Source organism: Pelodiscus sinensis, chromosome 8 (genome assembly GCF_052426305.1).
Source record: "Pelodiscus sinensis isolate ZL-2025 chromosome 8, ASM5242630v1, whole genome shotgun sequence".
Lineage (NCBI taxonomy): Eukaryota > Metazoa > Chordata > Testudines > Trionychidae > Pelodiscus > Pelodiscus sinensis.
The window spans coordinates 31,721,824-31,745,008 of NC_143059.1; the positions used below are offsets into that span (position 1 = coordinate 31,721,824).

The 23,185-nt window shown below is 44.5% G+C and overlaps 2 protein-coding genes across 15 annotated transcripts in view; both read right to left on the reverse strand.

Moving 5' to 3' along the window:
• Positions 1 to 13,737, reverse strand: part of SPOCK2 (SPARC (osteonectin), cwcv and kazal like domains proteoglycan 2) — a 57,423-nt gene extending 43,686 nt beyond the window's left edge. Inside the window, exon 1 of one of the 2 annotated variants that reach the window (XM_006122773.5) lies at positions 13,554 to 13,737. In XM_006122773.5, the coding sequence (XP_006122835.1) occupies positions 13,554 to 13,733 (180 nt within the window). In that variant the 5' untranslated portion in view covers positions 13,734 to 13,737. Of the gene's footprint in view, positions 1 to 12,936; positions 13,529 to 13,553 lie in introns of those variants that run through there. The other variant, XM_075935001.2, reaches the window with a different exon arrangement.
• Positions 13,738 to 13,761: 24 nt separating this feature from the next.
• ASCC1 (activating signal cointegrator 1 complex subunit 1) overlaps positions 13,762 to 23,185 on the reverse strand; it is a 109,398-nt gene continuing 99,974 nt past the window's right edge. For all 13 annotated transcript variants that reach the window (XR_016350170.1, XR_016350169.1, XM_089780137.1 and 10 more), the window contains one exon: positions 13,762 to 17,363. Coding sequence is in view for 11 of the 13 variants with exons in the window: in XM_089780137.1 (XP_089636263.1) it covers positions 17,247 to 17,363 (117 nt within the window). In the remaining 2 variants the exon portion in view is untranslated. The remainder of the gene's footprint in view (positions 17,364 to 23,185) is intronic.

Genomic DNA, 23,185 nt, shown 5'->3' on the forward strand with positions numbered 1-23,185 from the left:
CGCAGCATGGCATAGAAGGGGCTCCAAGCATCCAAAGGAAAAACCATTTTAAGTTTGGTTCATGCTGGCTTTTCAGGGAAAGACTTTTAGAAATTCTGTCAAGTTCTGTGTAAGAGGAAAGCCGACAGCTTATTAATTCTGATACACAAAGTGCGTCCTGGAACAGCAAACACCACCTGAGTGAAAGGAATATTTGGGAAGAGAGAGATTTTAAAGGGACAAAGAAAGTAAATAAAGAAAAGGAAGAGAAAAAAGTGAAAAATAAATTAAGTGATTTAAAAAAGGGAAGAGAGTGATGTCTGATGCGAAGGACATGCCAGGCACAGATAAGAGTAAAAAACGAAAGGAAAAAAATAACAAAACACATAACCCCCAAGTATCTGGGAAGCCAAGAGCAAAGAAAGAGCAAAATTCAGGGCAGCACAGACTGACTGCATTAGCTTCTGTGGGCCAGATGCAATTCAGTGAAAGTCATAATTGCTGCCTGGTCTGTGCTCGCAGCCCATGCACTCTGCTTGAGTGAGGTCACTGTGCTCTGCATATCCATTACAGCAGCACTCAGGCACATTAGGGGAAATGTGAAGACAGTGACTTTGAGAAGCAAGGTGCATTGCATCTCTCAGTGATGCCCAGACACACAGTGAAAGCCTGACCGGGACTATTCCTATGGATGAGGGGAGGGAAAAGAAATGGAAACAGAAAAGATGAGCAGAAATCTCAACCGAGCTACAGTGGTTGATAATTGCTGTAACATACAATAAATGTCAGTGCACCGCCTGAGAACAGGAGCTGTCTTCTAAATGGAGAAAAGACGACAGCGATGGCTTTTAAAATGAGACTCAACAGCGCAGTGGGCTGTGCTGACAAGTCACATGACTCCCGTTCCCTCTGGCGAAATACGTTCACATTGGCAACAGTGGGTCCGATATTCAGAGGTGCTGAGCAGCTGCAGCTCTCAGGAAGCAGCTGGTCCCTTGCATTTCTGGTCAGAAATAATTCTGCAAGACAAGTCATGGCAACAGAGGGATGGGATGAAGGGATAGCCAGGTCTGTATTTCTTATCCCTTTCATTGTATTGCCATGGACGTTTGCATGAAAACTGTGTCTATTTCTAAGGTCACTGCAAGCCTCCCATGACACTCCTTTCAGTCACTCTGTGCCTTAATTTACCCAGCTTCCCTTATTTACAGAAAGTTCTTTGGAGAGATGGGCAGGAACTAGATTCCATGAAAATTTAGAGATTCTGAAAAAGGTTTTATTCTGAACCAGAACAAGAACAACTCTAAACATTTTTATGGGAGAAAAAAAAAAGCAAGAAAAATTCCATTTCTGGAGACTGAAAATGGAATTTGTCCACTTGCAGGCTCCTAGCCTAAACAGCAGGTGACTTGGCTCCCCAGCTGGCTAGCTTCCCAGGTTCCTTCTAGGCAGGCGGCCAGACGGGCTGGATGTTGGCATCCTGACAGTCCACCAGGTAGACTGCCAGGGATCCACGGAGTACCAAGTAGGTAGATGGGGAGCCAAGGGTACTGAGAGCTGGCCAGATGCAGTGTTTGGGAGCCTGAAGAGCTTGCTGGCTGGGCAGCCTGGCAGGCAAACATCCCACAAAGCCAGGCCACTCATCTGCTGGGCAGACAGAGAACTGAGCAGCCCAGGGAGCCTATCTGCGAGTCACTTGGATGGTGGGATGGCAAGAAACCTGTCAGGCAGAATGGTTTTATCAAAAGTTGACAACCACAGGCTGCCTTGAAACATTTTGCTTTTGTGAAATCAGCATTTTCCAATGGAAAACTGTTCCAACAGAAAAAACATGTGACCAGTTCTGGTTATTAGTAGAGCCCTGTAAATCTGCAGATATCCACATATCCACAGACCATGTTTGCAGATCACACACAAATACAAATTTTGTATCCATCCAAGGCTCTAGTTGTTAGGTTTTATCATCATCATCATCTGTGAATGCTTGGAAATCCTTGGATGAAAGATGCCATAGCAAAGCATAATATTATTTCCATAGTTATGGTTTAGTACTTGTGTAAGTTACTGTACTTGGTTTCCCAGCCCAGGTATGCCAGGCAGCCTGTGCTTAGCTGTACATTGTAGTTAAGAGAGACAGAACCACGAGCTTCTAGTGCTGAATATGGACCAGTTGATCTTTTACCTTTGCTATATTAACATATCAGAGAATGGATTTGCTTAATCTCTTTGCATCTCCCCTCCCTATACCTAAACTGGGGATAAGAACATGCCTATTCCTCATTTTTTGTCTATTTTGTCTTTTTTTAGATTGCAAACTCTTTGGAACAGTGATGATCTTGTATTTGCATGGACAGTGTCTGGCACAATGGGACTCCAAGCATGGAAGGGACCTCTAGGTTCTATGCTAACGCAAATAAATACCAAGTACTCTTTATATGCAGCATATTTACAACCTTATAAAAGGGGATGACCTGCTTTTAACAGCCATACATTGTGATGCTTTTTCTCAGTCTTGGGCAGCCTCACAATACAACATCCCAAACTTGGGGTGTCCCATAAGCTACTCAAGAAGACGGAAGAATAGAGCAAACATGAACCCAACATAAGCAGCGTCCTTGGCCAAGGCAGATTCAGGACAGAAGTTAGCCACTTGTCTATTAACGAGCAGGCTAAATAAGGGTATGTCTACACTACCCCGCTAGTGCGAACTAGCGGGGTAATGTATGCATACTGAACGTGCAAATGAAGCCCGGGATTTGAATTTCCCGGGCTTTATTTGCATAAGCCGGCCGGCGCCATTTTTAAATGCCTGCTTGTTCGAACTCCGTGCCGCGCGGCTACACGCGGCACGGGCTAGATAGTTCGGACTAGCAAGCCATTCCGAACTATCTGTACGCCTCATTCCACGAGGAATGGCTTGCTAGTCCGAACTATCTAGCCCGTGCCGCGTGTAGCCGCGCGGCACGGGGTTCGAACAAGCCGGCATTTAAAAATGGCGCCGGCCGGCTTATGCAAATAAAGCCCGGGAAATTCAAATCCCGGGCTTCATTTGCACGTTCAGTATGCATACATTACCCCGCTAGTTCGCACTAGCGGGGTAGTGTAGACATACCCTAAGTTAGTAATACAGGCAGTCCCCAGGTTACATGGATCCGACTTACATCGGATCCCTACTTACAAACGGGGTGAGGCAACCCCGCACTAGCTGCTTCCCCCCAGCAGACCAGGGAGACGCGAAGCTAGCGCTCCCCCCCCCACCCCAGCAGACCAGGGAGACGCGGAGCGGCTTTTCTCAGCAGACACCTCAGCTTGAGAATAAAGGACTGAGGGAAGTGAGGTGTGGGAGAATAAAACTGAGCTCTGGAGAAATGTTTGGCTAGAGTTTCCCCTACAATATGTACCAGTTCCGACTTACATACAAATTCAACTTAAGAACAAACCTACAGTCCCTATCTTGTACGTAACCCGGGGACTGCCTGTAACGCCTTTATTTTTTCTTAATGAAAAGTATTTTTAAAGACGATTCACTGATGGTTTAGGCTTTGTGGCTTCAAACTGTTGCTATGGAAATGAGTTAAAATGTCTCAGAGAATTATGGCTGATTTGCGGTGATCCAGCTCTGGGAGGAAGGGGGAGCAGCTGGGACAGAGCGCAAATCAGGCAATTTGCAGCACCTCCGAAAGTGCTGGGCAGGGAAGGCACAGGAAGTCCAGTGCTCCTGTGATCCAGTGCACGCAGGGGAAGAGGGCAGCCAGGGGGTGTGCAGGCTTTAGGTGGAGCCCGAGTGGGCCTCAGGTTACCCAGCATTGGCTTAGCATAACAAGGCCCTGATCTTGGTTGAGACCACTAGACAGCTTAACAAAAGAATCACCACAGCCCACAGAACGGATAGTGAGAGCCTGACTAGTCTCTAGAAACCGTCCGTGTGCTCACCACTGAATATATGGCTGGTCTGAATTACAGGTGTTCTGCTTTCATTTTCTCCATTCCCTGGAATGGGAGACCAGGTTCTAGGTGTGCTGCGGATGCATCTGACTCAGTCTCTGCACGGAGGGAGCATCTCACATTGGCCAAGGCAACTCTGCACTAACCAGTTAGTCAGTGAAAGTGACAGCCTCAAGTGGAGTCCTGGCTAGTCCTTCCTGGTGAAGAAGATGGCTGCCATGACCCAAGAGGTCCAAAGAGCAGGAGAAAACAGGAGATCACAGAAGACGCTTTCCTCAGGGGCAGTAATCTCAAATAGAATCCCCCAAACCAGAGGCCATTCCCAGGGGAAAAGAGTGCAGTGGCCATCACTAGACACACCAGCCGTAGGATTTTCCTAGAAACCCAATTACATTGACAGTATTTCCAAGCCACTCTGTGTTTCACTAGATAGAGAATGTGCTGTAGTTACAATATACCAAGAAACCACTTAAAAGTCACTGGAATGAATCCTGGTTTAAAAAAAAAAACCACCTCCATGAACTCTGGACTGCAGTGAAGTTCAAGACAGGAGGGGCTGGAAACAAGAGGGGGCAAGGCTACATCTTAGTATGACACTTTAACAGACAGACACTCCGTTTGCTCTGGTAGCTCCCCCATTAGAAAAGCATCCACTAATCCTTTGCCCCCTTTGGTATCCTCTTCATTGTTAAGTCTGTGGTGGCCCAGTTGATTTTGGCTTGGAATCAAAGCCTTGGACAAGCGTAAAGAGATTAATGATGGGATGGAGCAGAGGGATGCCACAGGGGTCAGAGTTAGGTCTAATGGTCTGGGAGTCACAGAATGTTCATTAAATGCGTAAGCCACGCTACGCTGGGAGAGGTGGTAAATAATGCAGAGGACAGAGAAAAGATTTTTGCAGCTTCTTCACCAAGATCAAGTATGACATCATATATGCATGCTCTCAGGAGATGGACTCAACAATCGAATAGGTTTCAAGAATCTTTGACAGCTATTACCTAAGAGCATCGTATCTCATGACTGTCAGCTCATGGACTGAGTCCATGATCCATCCACTTTCCCCTCGTTAACATAAAGCTCTGGAGGCATGTCCTCATCTACTGTGTCTCTCACAGATAAATCCCAACTCTGTGTCTACATGGGACCCCCTTGTCCCCTCTATCACAGCTAATTTTATACTCTTATAGGAGCGCCTGAGAATCTGAACAGTAGAGACAATGATGGATGAAACCCCCCGAAAATACCTGACAGGGACACTCTCCCCAACATCCCATCACCTATAAGCCATACAAAAAACAGAGCCCAACCTATGAACAACACACCCCAACATGCAGTGAACACACAATCACCAAAACACATAAGTCTTTAGCTTGTGCACAGCAATGACCTGTTTTGTCCCCACAGAATTGGGGCTGGAATTTATTGCAATCTCTCCTCCCCAGCACACCCCTTGCTATCTAACATACCATGACTAATCCTCTCTAACCCAGAGTTTCTTCAATGTATGCCTGTTCCTCAATACCTTGTTAAAGAAGGGAGCGTGACAGTATGACACCTCTAAGAAAGGAAGCTTTAAATGGAGGGTGGCAAACCCAGAATTAAAGGTGTGAGCTCCTCCCTTGACACTAGTTTTCAGTTGGGGGAAGGTAAGGGGCAGTGCAAGAAAGCCCTCACACAGTTAGTGCCAATGATCATATTCCCCTGTGCAACCAGAACTGGGGAACAGAGGAAGGCAAAGCTCTGAGGCCAAAGGGCTTTAACTAATACACGGAGGGAAAGACTAGTTATTGATCAGGTCCCACCTTCCTAAGATCTTGCTTTGCTCACAAGAGGTTACCAGTTAACATCCAAATATACAGGTTCAGATCCCTTAGGGCCCCTTGAACTTGACTATAAAATAGAAAGCAAATTCTGCTTTTGCTTTTCTGCTAGCCAGGTTTGGAAACTAAGGCCAAAGTGCAGTGTGTAGAGAGACCGGTGCCTCTGATCCCCTGCCAAATAGGCCACCAACAGGACTCGCAGGATTCTCAAGCAATGAAAAATAGTAGGAATCTCTTCAAAATCGTGATAGTCTAGCCAACACAATTCTGTGGTCATCATGGTGTAGCAGGTCTAGAGACAAACTCAAACAACATATGTTAGGGTCACCTAACACAAAAAACTGGACGTGTCTCTCTGCAGCTGCGAGCTGGGAGACTCTGATCCTTCCGCTTTCTTGCTGCTCATTCTTAACACAACACTCTCCTCATGATTGACAGGGATTTGGGGATTGTCCCAGCAAATTATTAAATATTCAGATACTTCCTAACTAGGGAGTGGAATATGAGGGAAGTCACTGACTGGGAAACCATTAAGTGCTCTAGAGCAGAATAAGGACACAGGGAGGAAAATTAAAGGAAAAAGAAAATAACTCTTTTCAATTCCTCAGAATTTCACATTTTAGGCAGGAATGTGCTGATGAGACAACTGGCATCATTGTGAGGGGTATTTGTTTGCTTTTGTAATTTCCACTGATATAACTGGCCCTAGCCCAAATGTCTACACTGCAATTCTATAGCCCCACAGTTTGACCTCCTAAGAGCCAAAACGAGCTGCTACAGGTCATCCAAGGGGGTTTATCACAGGATAGACAGGCCCTTAATGTCAGCTGTGATAGTATTCTATTATTACACTTTTCCTTGGGAACCAGACATAGGCCACAAGTTCATTTCACACCAGATGCACAATGCAGCCAGATACTGTAGAAATCTTCATTTGCTGTTTAGCTGACTTTCTACAATTTCAGCTTTGTGCCTCTATGTAGCATTAATGTTATTTTATCATGTATATTACAAAGACTATTGTATAATACATTGTTCAGTAAGTTATAAGGACTGGGCCATTTAGTCAGTGAACATTTTGAATGGCTAAAAAATAATTGTGTGATAGATGACGTTACTATCCTGCTATGAAGGTACAAGTGCAAACAAGAAGGGCTACAGTCTGTGCCTGAGGCCACCAGTGACAACTGATAACTTTCCCCAGGCTGGCTGACATTACAATTTCACCAAAATGCCCCAGCTGTCTCCCACTGGGGTAATGGCTAGTGGCCAGACTGGGGACACACTTGAGCTCACATTTATGATTGAGTTGACTGAGCTCCACTGGTCTAATAGCACTGAGCAGGTTTACATGTTATCAACTGAAGATCTGGCTCAAAGATTTGCCTCGACAGTTTTCTTTATAAAAATCCTTCTCCTGAATATTCTATTTATAATAAAAGCAACATAATTAGTGTGAATAGGATACTGGGACTGCAAAATCAGAAAATCCCACAAATTAAGGTTCCTCCTGCAAAATTATAGAGGAGTGTGGATGAGATGATGTTGAAAGAAAGATCCTAAATTTTAGAATTATCTGACTTTCAGGGGCTTAATTTTGCAAGTGTTAGGATGTTTTGCTTTTAATTTATCTTCTTCTTTTCAATATTGTGAAGGAAGCAGGGTGACAGGCAATCCAGGATGCATCAGTGGAGACTTCAACACAGTTAGCTGGCTTGAGCAATTTACAGTCTTTGCAGCCCTCACCTTTTAAACTGAGGATGACTGCAAAGATTACAGTGTCCTGCCATATGCTCAATATACTCCCGTTTACAGGGGAAGGGAAGTTAAACCATAGGCAGATCAGGACCTCTATGCTGGTCTCTGTGCTTACACATGTCTCTGTCCTTGTATTTACAGGCAGAAGTGTGACTTTCCAAGCTTAACTAAGGCAGACAAGATTGAAATGACCAATATAACATTAAGATTAGGTTAAGTGAAGATTTTAATGAAGGGTTGAGTGTCTGTATGGACAGTGAGGGGGAATTTAATTGCCAGGACTAGGGAGTCCACAGTCCTTTATAAGTGACATCCTGTCACAAGAGATACCAGGCAGGGAGTTCCTACTGGAACTTCTGGGGCTCAGCCCTGGCATCATTCCGAAACTGCACTAGGGGTCACAGTTCAGCAGTAATATGGGCATCACTTGGGTTTGTAATTCCAGTAGGAAAGAACACCTAGGCTACATCTACACTGCAGGCTTCTTGCGCAAGAATGGCCGTTCTTGCGCAAAAACTCGTGGAGCATCTACACTGTACACGTGTTCTTGTGCAAGTAAATTTACAGTAAAGCATCGGAACAGAGGGCTTCTTGCGCAAAAATTATTCCTCTCCCCAGGAGGAATAAGCCCTCTTGCACAAGAAGGCAGTGTAGACAGGCAACAGGGCTGTCTTCCACAAGAAAGCCCTATGGCTAAAATGGCTATCAGAACTTTCTTACGCAAGAGAGCGTCCACACTGCCATGGACATTCTTGTGCAAAAGCACATCTCTTGCACAAAAGCACATGGCAGTTTGGACACGCTCTTGTGCAAGATCTTTTGTGCAAGAACCCTTGCACAAAACAGTTCTTGCCCAAGAAGCCTGCAGCAGCCCTAGAGTTTTAGAATCCAAAATCTATGGCACACTGATATTTTTTCTTCTCTAGCTGATATTCCCATTCACAGAAAACATGTGTCCTGATGCAGTGCAAATCATCACTGGCAAGTATTCTACCTCATTAAAATTCAGAGAGGGCATTCTGCTCAGAAGCATATCCTGGTTGAAGGGTTTGGTTTCTCTGGCTAAATCAAAGAAGCAGAGAAATGAACACTGGGAAAGCAGTGAGAATGCTGATCTTGGGTAGAGGAATGGAATTTGTCTTGGTCTGACAAAGTGGTTATTTTCATCTCAATCAATAGCCTTCATTCTCATGTCATGATTAGTAATACTGCAGCATTTGGCAGTTCTATGCAGGTGTGGCTTTCTGATGATGCATAGCCTCTGAGAACCAGACTGGATCAGCACAGACACCCCAAGGAGAGAGAGAAAGAAAGGAAGAGACACTGCACAATAACAAATAGAGCAAAACAAATTCCCAAACAACTGCAAGAACAATTGAGTTTGTTCTAGCTGTGGTGCAGGGAACACAGTAGGAAGGATTTATCACTGCCAAATAATTGTTTCCTTTCATCCTGTGTCTCATCTCCATGTTAGTTTGCATCCTACACTAGAGAACAAGAGTTCAATACACTAGCTAACTTAGTTAGAATTTCTTTGCCATTTAAATAGCTAATTGTGACTCATCGGGTACACTATTTCTCAGCAGAAATAAACTCTCAAGGGCTTGTTTATTAATCCAGGCTAGCTATCAGTATTATTGAAAATTGCTTCAGTGCTTAATTTAGTCCATGGGCATAGCAGAATGGGATTTCAATGGCTGCCTAAGCAACTTTGAAAAGAAACACAAACCCCTGTCCACATAGGCATCCATTCCAGCACTACCATGTTTGCCAGTGAGTACAAATGTAGACATGCACAAACTGCAAGTAGGGATGTGAACACATTAACAAGTTACTCCAAGTGGCAATTATCAGTCCTGTATTGGACTGTATTTATATTAGGTCTCCATGGGGAAGGCATTTAACAGGGAAACCCCTTTCTTTTTATCCTCTCTTTTTAGCTATTAAAGTAATTGGTTTATTTAACAGGAAGTTAACCCCCAGCAGCTCACATAGAGCTCTGATGCATGCATATTCATAATCACATACACAGGGCTGCAACTTGAAAAGGACGGTCCATGCACTGCTCTGGGATTATCTCATGGGAACACAGCAGTCCTTACTTTGTGCTGGGGCTTGTCAGGCTGAGCCTCAGCACCACTAGGCTTGGCAGCTCACCTCGGAGCCTGCCGCATCAGTTATGAATACTGTCCTGGCACTCTTTCATCACCAATTAAGGACTGCCGCAGAGTCCTCTTTTTGGCAAGGAGAATGTCTGAATTAATGTAGGCGCTCATGTTTAAATGAAAGTGCTTGCAGATCCAAGCACAGCAATAAACAGGCTTCCCTTGCACACCTCTGATCTGTCCTGTATATCTCCTGAATACAGCCTGACTGCCGCAATGAGTTGTGAAATCTTTGTAGCTTTGTGAGACAAACATCCGACCCTAAGTACTAGGATAATTCACCCTGAATGCTTTTATTTGTAATCTCTCTGGGATTTGATATCAAGAAGGGAAATGCTGGTCCATTAACTCATAAATTATTCCACAAACATCCACACAAGTGATAGACTTACAAGAAAATTGCACTCTGTTATTTAACAGCCAATTCAGCCATCAGGGAACTTTCACTACCTTTCACCCCTAAAGACCTGGGTTCGAATATAGGTCACAAGTGAAATGACTCTGGTGATCACTCTAGTTCTAAATGCACATTCCCCTGTTAAGCATTGCAGGATATCAGAGCCTCTCCCTTCAGGAGAGATCTGAGACTGGAAGGGACGCAAGTGTTGCAGACCAGAACAGAGGTGCATTGGCTGCACCATGTGAAGGAAACCTTCACATACACACAGTGTGTTCAGTTTTAATATCTCATCAGGACTGCTAGTCACTCCTTTCTTGAGCATTAAGTGCATCAAGAATATATTAGCCTTTCAACATAAAGCTACTGAAATGGGAGACCCAATAACCTACACACTGTCAGTAAGATACAGGGCACTATTCTTCTGCAGACAGAACTGCACACAGCATTTACTGGTTAATTCATTTACCCATGAATTTTATTAATGTTCTCATTTGGTGTTTAGAAAGTGAGGGACCAATACCTTTAAATAAACACAGCATGTGAGATGTGTGCATGAGCGTTACCCACATAACTCTGCCAAAGCACCAGAATCCTAATTTTCCAGACCACCTGCTATTCTAATCCCAGGTTTTCACATTGTTCTGACAAAGTACCCCAATCCTGACTTGCAACAACCTTCTCTGCTCTAGTCTTGAGCAGAAATGGCCAAGTATCCTATATCATATATTGGTTTTAAACATGAACAACATCCAGTGGCATTTAGAACAAGATCCACTATGTTCATCTCAGTAATGACTTATACCAGATTTATTTTACTCTTACACAAAGTACTACAAACTGAATTCCTTGGGCAGTAAGATATTCTGAAATCAATAACTAATGCATGAGTATAATCATTAAGAGGTAGTAGAAACTCGAACTTGTCTTGGACCGTAGCAAAATAAAATTGAAGTCTAAAATAGACTAAATACAGCTGATTACTATTGACTAGATGTAATTGTGAAAGTTACTATATTAGCAATGCCCTGAACTGAAAACATTGAATTACTTGTAGGACAGGTTAGTAAGATTCAAGTAGTCACTGCAATGTTAGCATCCTCACACAAACCTGACTAAAACCCGTACTATGGCCGATGGGATCACCTGTCTCTCTCCTTCCAGAGCCAGGGATAAGCTCTGAAAACTAGTTATGACAGCTCTTCTGCAGAGATTACCTGAGACCATTCAATTCATTACATTCAACAGTACGTGTTGCAGTAAAAGGGTTGAAGAACCACCAGGAAAATTGTTCAGATATTTAGTCACTTGCCTCCATTAAAAATAATTTTAATATACAATTTGTGGCTATTTATATCTGGATCAGGCCATTACCAAACCTCTATTAGCATTAGCCATGGGTTTAGCCCCTTTCTTCTCAGTTTCTGTCCACAAGGTCATAGAAATTAGAGTTGGAAAAGATGTATTCAGTCTTCAAGTCCACCCACAACCTCCCTGAGAATACCATCAATGAAAGGGGGACTGCATCTGGTTGTTGACTTCTACTGCTAGAAGATGGCAATTAATACATTCAGCATATAAGCAAGGTTAGTGCCTATTATTATACTAAATGTTTCAGAAAGCGGGGGAAATGGTGTCAAGAGAGCAAAAACATAATCCTTTTTCAAGTTTTATTACTAAATCCAGTTGCTTTTCCTTCTAATGTAATAGCCTCTAAGTGAAACTACAGCTGCTCCCAGTCCCCATAGCTGTAGATCTGTCATCCTTACAACCTCTGAGCTTTTTTAAACAAGGGGAAAAAATGTAAAGTCTCTGTTGAAAAATACTCATGCATTTTCCCCAGTGATCTACAGGTGCTCGGAAACGGAGTGCATAAACACAAATGAAAGGAAACCTCTGATTCTGCCTTCTAATTACTAAGCACTTGCAAAGGTATATAGGGAGAGGGCTTCCTCTTTTGTGATTGCAGAAGGGGCTTATAGAACAATTCATATTTACACTGCAATCCAGCAGATCCCAGAGAAGAAGCTATGATCCTTTCTTCTTAATTTATCTTAATCAACATTAACAAAAAGTAAAACAGAAAAAAAATAAATGTAGAAGAAAAAATAAAGAAACAAACACACCCTACTTTGTGCTGACAAATATACTTAGGAGCAGCAAATAGTTTAACCAGGGTCCACACATCACCCAGAGCAGAATATAGAAAGCATCAGATGTATAGTTAAACAAATCCCTAAAATTGCAAGTTATCGAAGTCTAATACATTTTCCTTCCACGATAACTCTGCTCGTATGCAGACTCCTCTGGACACTTCCTTATAACACATTTTGGTTGCTATCATCGGGTTTTAAGTTCCCTGCAGCCTCCACCCTGCACAGAGAGAGAAATCTGCACATAAGAATGAAAAATGGGCGCAGGACAGACCGAGCTATTATTTCCTCTCCTACCCCAATCTATCACTTAGCACACTGTATAAACCTTTTATTTAAAAAAAAAAACCGCAGGAGAGAAAAAGCGATTTCCATGTTGGGCTTTGTTTTGACACCTGGATTTTGCTGCTTTTTTTGCACGCATGATTTTTTCCATTTGGCTCCCTCCTACTTTTCTCTCGCTTTCTTAATGATTTTGTCTGTCATTTTGCTGTCTGATCCCGCCATCCGGAAACCGTTATTGTGGATCTAATAATATAATGAGAAAGAAGCAGCAGTATGTGGAGTCGCTAGCATTAGACAGCTCGGGAGTAATTATGTGCAGGCAGTAACTGAGCAGGGGAACACATGTCAATAAAAACGCCACCATTTGTCTGCAGTATTTTCAACCTCACACATTCACGCTTGCTCAGTTCATCTCAACGCACAGGTCTACGCACCGAGGTGTTCATTAACAACGGCCCAGCAGCCACATATAACCTTGCCAGACGCACCGTTGCAAACTCCTAAGAGCACTTTGGAACGGCTTTGTTTTCCACCGAACGACGCAGCGAGCTGCCCCAGCTGCAAGGCTGCTCCGAGCCTCCCCTTTCCTCTAATTAAAGGCCACCGTTTGCAAAGGGAGTTACCACCTTCAGCCCAGCTCGCCCTGCCCCCGTGCAATCTAATGCGATCGGGTACTGCTGCCTAGCCGAGGCACACACTGTTCTGGCTTCCATCACCCGAATGAATTCCTGGTAGTCTCTAGTTAGCGCACAATTAAACAGCTTTGCAAATGGAATCATTTAATTTTTCCCATAAATAGCGTTTAGTTCGTACTCAGCTCCCTGGTACTGGAAGCCTGCCCAGTCGTATTTAAATCTCTCCTCCCTATAGCAACGACCACCAAGGGCGCCCCGTGTATTTTAGGGATCCATTTAGAGTAGAGATAGCAACGCTCTCGTCAGCGTCTCTTTCGCACAGGTTTTCCCCGCTGCACTCATTTTTGGTTTTCAACAGCCTGCCTGCCCTCCGCCAGGGTGGACTTCATGCTACCGGGTTTAGGCTGCAGACTCACGTCTCGGAAGCGGTTCCAGTGTTTGATCTTGCCGCTGTACTGAGAAATGGAAGACAGCCATTGCTCGTCCTCCATAAAATTGCCTGGATGGTCTCCGTCTTTACCCCCTTTGCTGTCCCCTTCCGCCAAGGCGAGAGCCAACAGCAGCAGTGGCACCAGACAGCAGCCCGGGGCTCTCATCTCCGAGCCTGGTCTTTTTTCCTCTCCCCCTCTTGCAAAGCAAGGATTTGTCTCCTTCCCTCTCGGATCTCCCGACTTCGGGAGAGATGGATGGAGGCGCCTCGGCGGAATGTGACCTGATTATGAGATGCCCTACTCTGAAACCCCGCGCTAGCGGCACAGATGGGATTACCGCGTCTGCGCCAAAGGAGGCTGGCTTAGTCACTGTAGCAGCAGCATCACACTTGACATCATACCTGTTACACGGGAGCCACCCAGAAAGCAGGGGCCGGCATTCCAAGTGGGCATGAGCTCAGAGGCGGGCGGGCCGGCCGGCCGGCGCGGACAGGGCGAGCCCCGCTCCCGAAGAGGCCTCCGGACGCCGGGCACGACAGAGGCCCTGGGGAAGCACATGCCGCTCGGGCTGGAACCCAGAGCTGGAGGGCGCGGACAGGCTGCGGCGAGCGCCGCGATCCCGTTCAGAGCCCGGCCCGGGGCCCCGAGAGGAGCTGCGCTGCGGAAGCCCGGGGGCACCACACCAGCCCCCGGCCGCGTCCCCTCACCCAGTCCCTTTCCCGGCCGCCGCCAGCCTCAGAGGCCTAGGGCCGGGCAGCGGCTCTGTTGCCCGGCTTCCCACGGAACGAGGCGGCGGCCGAGCAGCGCGTCTCCTGCCAAGGAGCCCGGCACCTGGGTGCCGTAGGGAAAGTGCCTGCGGCAGCGCCCACCCTCAGAGCAGCGGCAAGAGGCGGGCCCGACCCTCTGCGCCGGGAGAACCGGGTTCGCCGGTTCCCGCGTAGGGGGCTAGCGCTCGTTGGAAGGCGGATAGCGAGGTTGGGAGCCAGGGGGAAATGGGGGTTTTCAGGGAATTTTTAAAGTAAACTTTTTTTTACAGATGAATCTCTGCTGGGAGGCGAAGGATACTGGCAGCCTGGAGCTTTAAAAAACTATTGTCGGGGCAGTGATTTTCTCCCCTTTTCAGTTGCATACCCTTAATCATTTAAATGGAAATACAGCCATTTGGAAACCTTGGACATGGCATGCAGGCCACCATGGCGCTGTAGCAATTCCCATTTGGGACAGAACATCCCCTTCAACAGTAGGGTCCGGGTTAGGCACTGTTGGAGCCTAGCTAGGGCCAAGATTCTGCAATGAGCTTTATGCAACCCCCCCTCCCAAGCTTCCACCCAAAGCTCCACTGAAATCAAGGGGGGTTGTAGCTCTCTGTAGAAATAAGGCCTACTTGTGCCAAGTGCTGTTAAATGCACAAAGGAATCAATGGGAAAATATTTTCTTCAATTTAATTTATGGTAGTGGTAGGTGTTTTTTGTCACAATAGTAGTTGCAACATTCAGACAAACATTAGTTTCAAGATGACACCCTCCCTTTAAAATGTTACATTCTTAGAATGGCTACTGGAAATTAGAATTTTTTCCACGAGAGAGGACTAGTAGATGATGTTTACATTCAAAATAAAGATGAGCTAAAAATCCTGGAGGCACAAAACATGTTGATCACAGAGGACCAGATTCAGTTTTCAAACAAAAGCTTTGACTTTCAGTCCTAGAAATTAACCATACTAAAGACAATATGCAGAAGAGGAAACAGACTAGCATTCTTTTAACTCTTCCTGGGAGGAAAACTGAAACAGAACTGAAGGACCCATACAGACACTGTTTTGTGCTACTTCAGCCGTCAATGCCCTTTCCACCGTTGTGCTCACTCACGTGATAACAGTATTTGTGCACAAAGGGCCGTGTCTTGCTACTCTTGCTCAAGGGAAGTAGTAGCTCCCTGTGCACAAGTCCCATTGGTTTCAATGGGATTATGTATGGATTCAGAAACAAGTTTTAGCCAAGGAGGCAGAATCTAATCCAACATAATCAAAACCAGCTATAACAATAATGACCTCAATGAGGAAAAACAGACAAAAAAAATCAATATTAAAAAGGGCAACACTAGTTGGAAAGGTAATTTTATTGCTAAGTCTCTAAGAGGTAATTGCTTACAAAGAGGAACAAAAATAGTACTCAGTGTCCTTTTAGAGCCTGAATATTTAGTCTGAAGTGTGTTGCTAAGTGCATAAACAGCTTCTTGGTTACAGATCTTAAAAATAAAACATGCTAAGTTTCTTTTATCTTTCTACCATAAAATAAAATAAAATCCAGGTCTGTACTTTTGGATGGATGACTAATAGCGTGACCTTGAGATATGTTCCTTGAGAGGCACTGAAAGCTGAAATGAACAGGAGTTGAGAGCTCTCAGTATCTCACAGGATTATGTCTCAAGTACGCATCCATATATTTTATGAGCTAAGAAGCATTCAAGGTGGTTTTGGAGGAGGCTCATGGGAGGATGTGTGTGTACTGGCACTGGGCAATATAGGAAGAGAGCTGGAGAAAAAACACATGTACAGGAAAGTTTCAGACTAAGATGAATATTCAAAATATGATTTTCTGAGCAAAAGGAATGTTTTCAATATAAAATTTAAAAAGGATCATCAGTTTTTTAGCTTATCTAGTGAAAAAAGACAGACTGAATTTGGAAAGATATGATTCCTAGCTAACATGAAATAAAAATTAATACAAGTGCAAAAAGTTTACAAAAATAATTTATGATACAGCTTTATTAATGCAACAAAAGTTAAACACTGGTTTTTAAAATAATTTATTTGGTGATTAACATCAATAATGTTACTGAACTACTTCCAGTTTGGGCACCAAGTAATGACTTACCTTAACACTGTTCTCTTAAGGTCTGTGGAGCCCTTCTGGATTTTAAATATTTTGAGATTTAGTTGCCCATTTAAAAAGTAAATACTCAAGATTTGGTGCAATACCCAGAAAGCTGGGTATGTCTCCTCCACTGGTATACAACAAGCAAGTTAGTGACATATAGACAGGGACGTGCAACATTCTGGTTCATATAAAGACTGATCCAAAGTCCATTGATTTAACAGGAGTCTTTTCACTGGCTTCATTGGGCTTTGAACTAAGGAAGTAAACAACATGGAGACATATCTTCTGCTCCATTACAAACAAAACTGAGAAAAGAGGTTGAGACACAAATATTTGCCAGAGAGAAAGAGACTATATGGAGAAATAAATGTTATTTTTGTAAACTTGTAAGACTGCATCAAACATCTAAAACAAGAAATAAACTGTGTATATAATGTTAGCTGACAATGACAGTTTATCTTATAGATGACAGCTTGTTTCTAAACCAAAGAAACCTGTACATTAAAAGTATTAAGAGATGAAAAGGCTGTGTGAGGTGGAAGAGACCAGAGCTTTTCAAGAGGATAGATAGACGGGGTATTTGTAGGAAGGATACAGGAGAGATCCATCATCTGTCGTGGATTGTGCATGTTTTTTTGAAGAAGCAACACGGTGTCCCAGTCTTTGTAGAATCCTTATAAGAGATCTCTTTTCATATTTGATCAGGCTTCAAATTTAATGTTACCCCTTTAATCAAGATCAAATTTATTCTGCCATTCTGGGCACCCAACAGATCTTTTGGAGCAGCCAAGTTGTTATTTCAGGAGAAAGTGAGCTGCCCAGATGTAGCATAGTAACCAGAACTGTCTGTGGAAAATCTCTGAGAAAGGTGGACTGAATTCAGCTGCAGTTCTCCAAAACAGAAGTTCTCAAAGATCTGAAAGAGAGGTGTTAGAACCCATTAATAATGTTCACACAAAATAAACTGAGGCATGTTTGCAGACCTGGCTATAAAAATCTACCCTGGAAAGTCTCAGAGGGGTAGCTGTGTTAGTCTGTAACTGTAAAAACAACAAGCAGTCCTGTGGCACCTTAAGTGTCTCTGACATTTAGCTCTACTTCTGTATTTATTTTGCATTTAGTAGAATGAGTCTTCAGAAAAATTATTTTTGTAATAGAAAATTAGATTAGTCTTTGTTGATGATGCCAGATGACATTTAGGAAACTGAATTCCTGTAGTACAGGGCTACTCAACATGCGGTCTGTGGGCCACATGCAGCCAGCGGCTTGTATGTTTGTGGCCCACAGGGCAGTTTGGGATTACGCAGGGCTAAACACGTGGCCTACAAGTGGGATCCTTTGAACATGGCCTCTACTGGGAACATGCTTCACAACAGTGAGAAGTCTCCCAGGTGGGAGGAGCACTGAAAGATGCAAGCAGACAGGCTGGCTGGAACAGACTGGGTATAGGGTGTCAGCATTTCTAACCCCCAGGCAGGAGGTGCGGGGAGCGCCAGGGCATTGTGGGAAGTGCTTTGTATTCATGCCTGTCAGTGTGAAAGAAGCTATTTGCATGTATATGCAACAACACAAAAGCTGTGTCTACACTGGTATGAATTTCCGGAACTGCTTAAAACGGAATACTATTCCGTTTTCAGTTTTTCTGGAAAAGGAGCGTCTACATTGGCAGGCTGCTTTTCTGGAAAAGCGTCTGCGGCCAATATAGAAGCGCTTTTCTGGAAAAGAGCCCCGATCGCCATTTTCGCAATCGGGGCTTTTTTCCGGAAAAGACTACTGGGCTGTCTACACTGGCCCTTTTCCGGAACAGTGTTCCGGAATAAGTACTTATGCCCGAGCGGGAGCAGAATAGTTCTTCCGGAATAGCGGCTGATTTTGTACAGTAGAGCATCGTTGCTTTTCCGGAAATTCAAGGGCCAGTATAGACAGCTTGCAGCTTATTCCGGAAAAGCGGCTGATTTTCCGGAATAAGTGGCCCAGCGTAGACACAGCCTAAAGTTGCGGCCCTTGGCATGTACTGTGAGTATCATCGTGGCCCCTGGGGCTTCCAAAGTTGAGTAGCCCTGCTGTAGTACATACAGCACAGTGGGACTGCAAGCCTTCCCCACCCTACCGCATCCACTTGACTTAGCCCTGAACTAGATGGACCACACCATTAAATATGAGATATTAGTTCAGTCTTAAGGCCTATTCCAATCCATAGCAGAAAACATCATCAAAGAAGGCCAGTCTGGGCTAACTACAATTGATTTGACAATGTTAACAGAAAACTGGATTGAGACCAGATTATTCATGAGTCAGTCCTCAGAAGACAATGGTTGTGGCCAGGTTGGTCCAAAATCAGATTTGCACACAAGGGCTTTTTATCCTAACATTAACCCCCAAGCCACTGAGTCCTTCTTTATTCAAAGACTTTTAAGAGGAAAGGGGGCAAAAAGCCAAAGCACAATCCATAAGGGAGCCACTCCAGTAATTAACGCCATTTATAAGCCACACACAAAAATGACATCAGAATTCATTATAGGAAAGTTCAAGCAATAGTGCTTGGAAATGCATCATGCTGAAGCATAAAGTGCTTTTCCCATCCATTAAGATGCAGGAAATTACTCTACCTTAAAATACCATTGATGCCTTCAGAAAGCTTTCCAATAAAAATACTACTTTCAAACTCAGTTTAATGTTCCAGTGCAGAGGGTCCTCAAGGTCCTGAATGGTAAAGTCTTCCCACCACAAGGAAATAAGCCCTCATTCTATCTTTCCTACTAAATTTTATATTAGTCTCTGTAAACATTGGCTTAAAACAGTCACACACATCTCTTTCTGCCATTATGGAATTTGTGAATATTAATGGCCAGAAAAAGACTAAGTTCATTAAACTGCCCTTCTAGAGTCAATGATACATTGATTTTTCCATATATAATCATCTTAAACATAAGATCTACTTAGCAGCTATGAGGATGCACTTTCCCCTTTCCAAAATGCATTTAAGTCTCCCCAGTACTGATTTATACAATTTACTACTGCTGACTTTGACAAATTGGTTTGACATTGCAAATACCCCTTTCTCTAAAGAAACAGTACTGGAAGTGCTCATGGGATAATTCTTGATTTTATTTTCAAGTGAATTTAATATTGTTGTAATCTGCCTGATTAATAGCTTTGGAAATGGAAATTCCCTATTTATCCACAGGCAAACTGGTGAAGAAAGCTTCCTCCCTCCCCTCAATCCTACAGCAGCAGGGAGTGCTCCAGTAGTGGGCTCGATGCATCCACACCAGCAGTAGGAGGGTAGTTCAATCATCATGGCTAATACAACCATCTGCATGAAAGTACCAGTTTGCACACCTGTTCACTAGGAACTGGGCTCAGACCAGCAGTTTATTTCATAGTCATGTAACTTTGTTTATTCTCACTACTAGCATAGGTTAGATTCAAAACAGTGGCCAACATGACAAAGGCTGTGTCCCATTTCCAATCAGCCAATTCATGGCCATCTTAAGATCTGCCCATGAGCTTTTTTTTTTAAATAAGCAACTACTGAAACATTTTATCTCCATTTATTAACTATTATTTTCGAATCTAGCATATATCTAACCAAAACCCACTGCAAGCTTACTTCTAACAGCACTTTAGTGGTACAATTGCCAACTTCATCATTCATACTCCTATTAAGTTAGAGAAACTGGCTGTAAATCACCTAAAGATAGTTTACAAGAATGTACTTGGCACTGACATAGGCCAACTGCCCTGGTTTATTTCCTGGCAGGAAGCTCTCCCACAGTAGTGGTCATTGCATTCTTGTAAACATGCGTAAGGAAGGAGGCAGATTGTACTTCTGACCCAGAAAGTCAAGTCAGTATGAGGTGATGGACTATAGGACATAGCTACACACTCTTTTTTTTCTGATAAATTCTGCCCGCTCCTCACTGCCCAATCCATTTGTATTGGAGAGCTTCTTTTCCATGCAGTGTATTAGCCAAGTCTTCCTCCAATTAATACTAGGAGTTTCACTCCTGCGATGCTTCCAGTAACCTTGAATGAGAAGTCACTCCCAAGCCCCAATTTTCCAAGTGCTAAATAATCTTCCTGTCTGGATCCTTGGGCAAGCATTCAGCTCTTTCATTTATTATTCCACCTCAGTGGAGGAATTCGTTGTGTTCTATTTCTGAGGCTCAGGAGAAACACTTTTCCTGTTCTTAATTTGTGTAATCTCCTCCTTTTGTGTTGTGCAGATTTTTTGAGGACTGGGTGGATATAGTTCACCTAGCAGCAATTTAATTGAAATGCAGCTGTAACTCTAGCAGAGCACACACCATTTAAAATGAGATATTTTAATAAAGTATCTAAATAGTATGAGGTAGGAAAGATGAGAAATGACTAAGAAAGCCCAAATCGCATGCTAAACAATTATAAAGATTAATATACTCCCAGGAGCTTCCAAAATTCACATTAGAGCACCGAGGACCAGAGTCTCATTGACAAACACTGATGAAAGTAAAATGGTTTCTTCTCTCTCTCTTTTTTCTTCTTCTTCTTCTTTTTGGCTTTGATTGCTCTGACTATTTGAAGAATATTTTTTATTACATCTCCAGATCAGGCTTAGTGCCAATTGGCCTGACATCCACCAACCATGAGAAAATTTTAAAACTCTCAATTCTGTCAAGATATTCATGTAGTTTACTCCTCCCCCCACAGGCCCATATAATCCTCTTTCTTGGAAGACCCTATCTTCCCCAGAGATAACAATGCTGAAATTCCTGAGTTTCAGGCCAGCTCTACATTAAAACACCTTTCAGAAATACACCTGTACCAATGTTGCTACATCACTGTGAGATCTCCTATGTAGCTGCTTCATGCTGATAGGAGAGAGCTCTCCCATTAACATAACTAAACACCTCCCAATGATTATTGGAAGCTTTGTTAGCAGAAGAGCATTTCACACCAACGTAACACTGTCCACACTGGTGCTTCTGTTGGTGTAACTTAAGTCACTCAGGGGGACTTTTTTCCCCTCATACTCCTGAGTATGAAAGTTACACTCACAAAAGTGCTAGTGTAGACAGCCTTAGTAATAAAGTTGTACATTCTGAAAATACACATGCTTCAAGGTCAACCACAGGACATAGCACATTAATATTCAGGGGTCGACAAATTATGGAAAACCCTACTCGCCAGACAAAAAATGGACTCGCCACCCTCCCCCACAAAAAGTGTTTTTTTCATGGCATAAATTCCTAATAAGAATAAGAATAGTAATTACTAATAAGTTATTAATAAATATCACCCAAGTTATTAATAAATATCTTATAAACCTCTACCTTTTCTCTCTGCTGCCATGTCTCCTCCTCTTGCTCCATCAGCTCCCCTGGTGCCTGCTGCCCCCCAACCCCTCACCCTCCTCTGCTGTCCTGACTCCTGCCCTTCTCACTGCCCTCAGCCTTACTGAGATCTGGCCCCCTCCGCCAGCCTTTCTCTCCCCCCTGTGCCCACTCCTCCAGGAGCCCCACTGTGATCATGTGAGCTACCCCTCCTCATCCCCTCTCCTAAAACTTCCCTCTACACCTGCCCTTCCTCTCTCCTCTGGTGCTGATCCCTCCCCTGCAGGTGTCTACCCTTCTGCTCCACCTCCAGAATCCCCTGACACCTGCACCCTCCTGATGCCTTCCCCTTCCCTCACTGCCCCTGTCCCCTTTGCCTTCTTTTTCCCTGTTGCCCACCCCCTCACCACTCTCTGCCCCCCGTTTCCCTCATGCCTCTGTGCCCTCACAGATGCCTTGCTCCATCCCTGCCTTCCTTATGCCCACCCCTTCTTTCAAGCCTTCTCCCAGCACCTCCCCTTCCCCCTCTAGCCCCCAGTGCCCTTACTCTCTCCTCTCCCAGCATCACCCTGTCCTCCCACCCACTGACACCTCCCCTCCTGCCCTTTTCCTCATTGTCTGCACTTGGCCCCCTGGCATTTGTCTCTCCTGCACCCCTGTCCCCTGGTGCCTTCTTTCTTCGTCTTCTCCTGACCTCCCCTCCTCTCCCCGCAGCACAAGCCCCTTCCCCAGATTTTTCCCCTCCTCTCCCCTTCCCACAGCTCAGCCCAGCCCAGCCCTTTCCCCTCCCCAGGGGCCAGCTCTAGGTTTTTTGCCGCCCCAAGCAAAACATTTTTTGCCACCCCCCCTTTGTTGTTGTCTTTTACACGTTTGCATTTTGCAATGCGGTTTTGTTTGTTTTCTTTTTTGTCCCAGCATTTTAGCCCTATAAATAGCAAATAGCATTTTCATTTTTTTTTCCATAAAGGGAAAGGCGCTTCAAGTGAACTTCCCCTTTCACTTGCTGCTGGGTCACAGCAGCCTTTTCCCTGCCCTGTCCAGCCCTTCCCTATGGGCATGCACCCTTCACTCCTGATCCACAGGGGGAGCAGGGTGCAGGGACAGCACAGAGCCAGAGGGGTGCAGGGAAGAATGGGGGAGTACGGGGTGGCACGGGGAACGGGAGGCACAGAGCCAGAGGGATGCAGGGATCGGGGGTAGCAGGGTGTGGTGGAGGCACGGAGAATGGGATGCGGGGAATAGGAGGGGCAGAGGGATCGGGGTCTAGGGGCAGTGCAGGGAATGGGCAGCACAGAGCTGGGGGGGCAGGGATCAGGGGGAGCAGGATGAGGGGTGAAGGGCGGCGCAGAGCCAAAGGGTCGCACGGAAGAGGGAGAGCAGGGAGTCCGGGGTGCAGGGGAGGCATGGGGAAATGGGCAGCGTG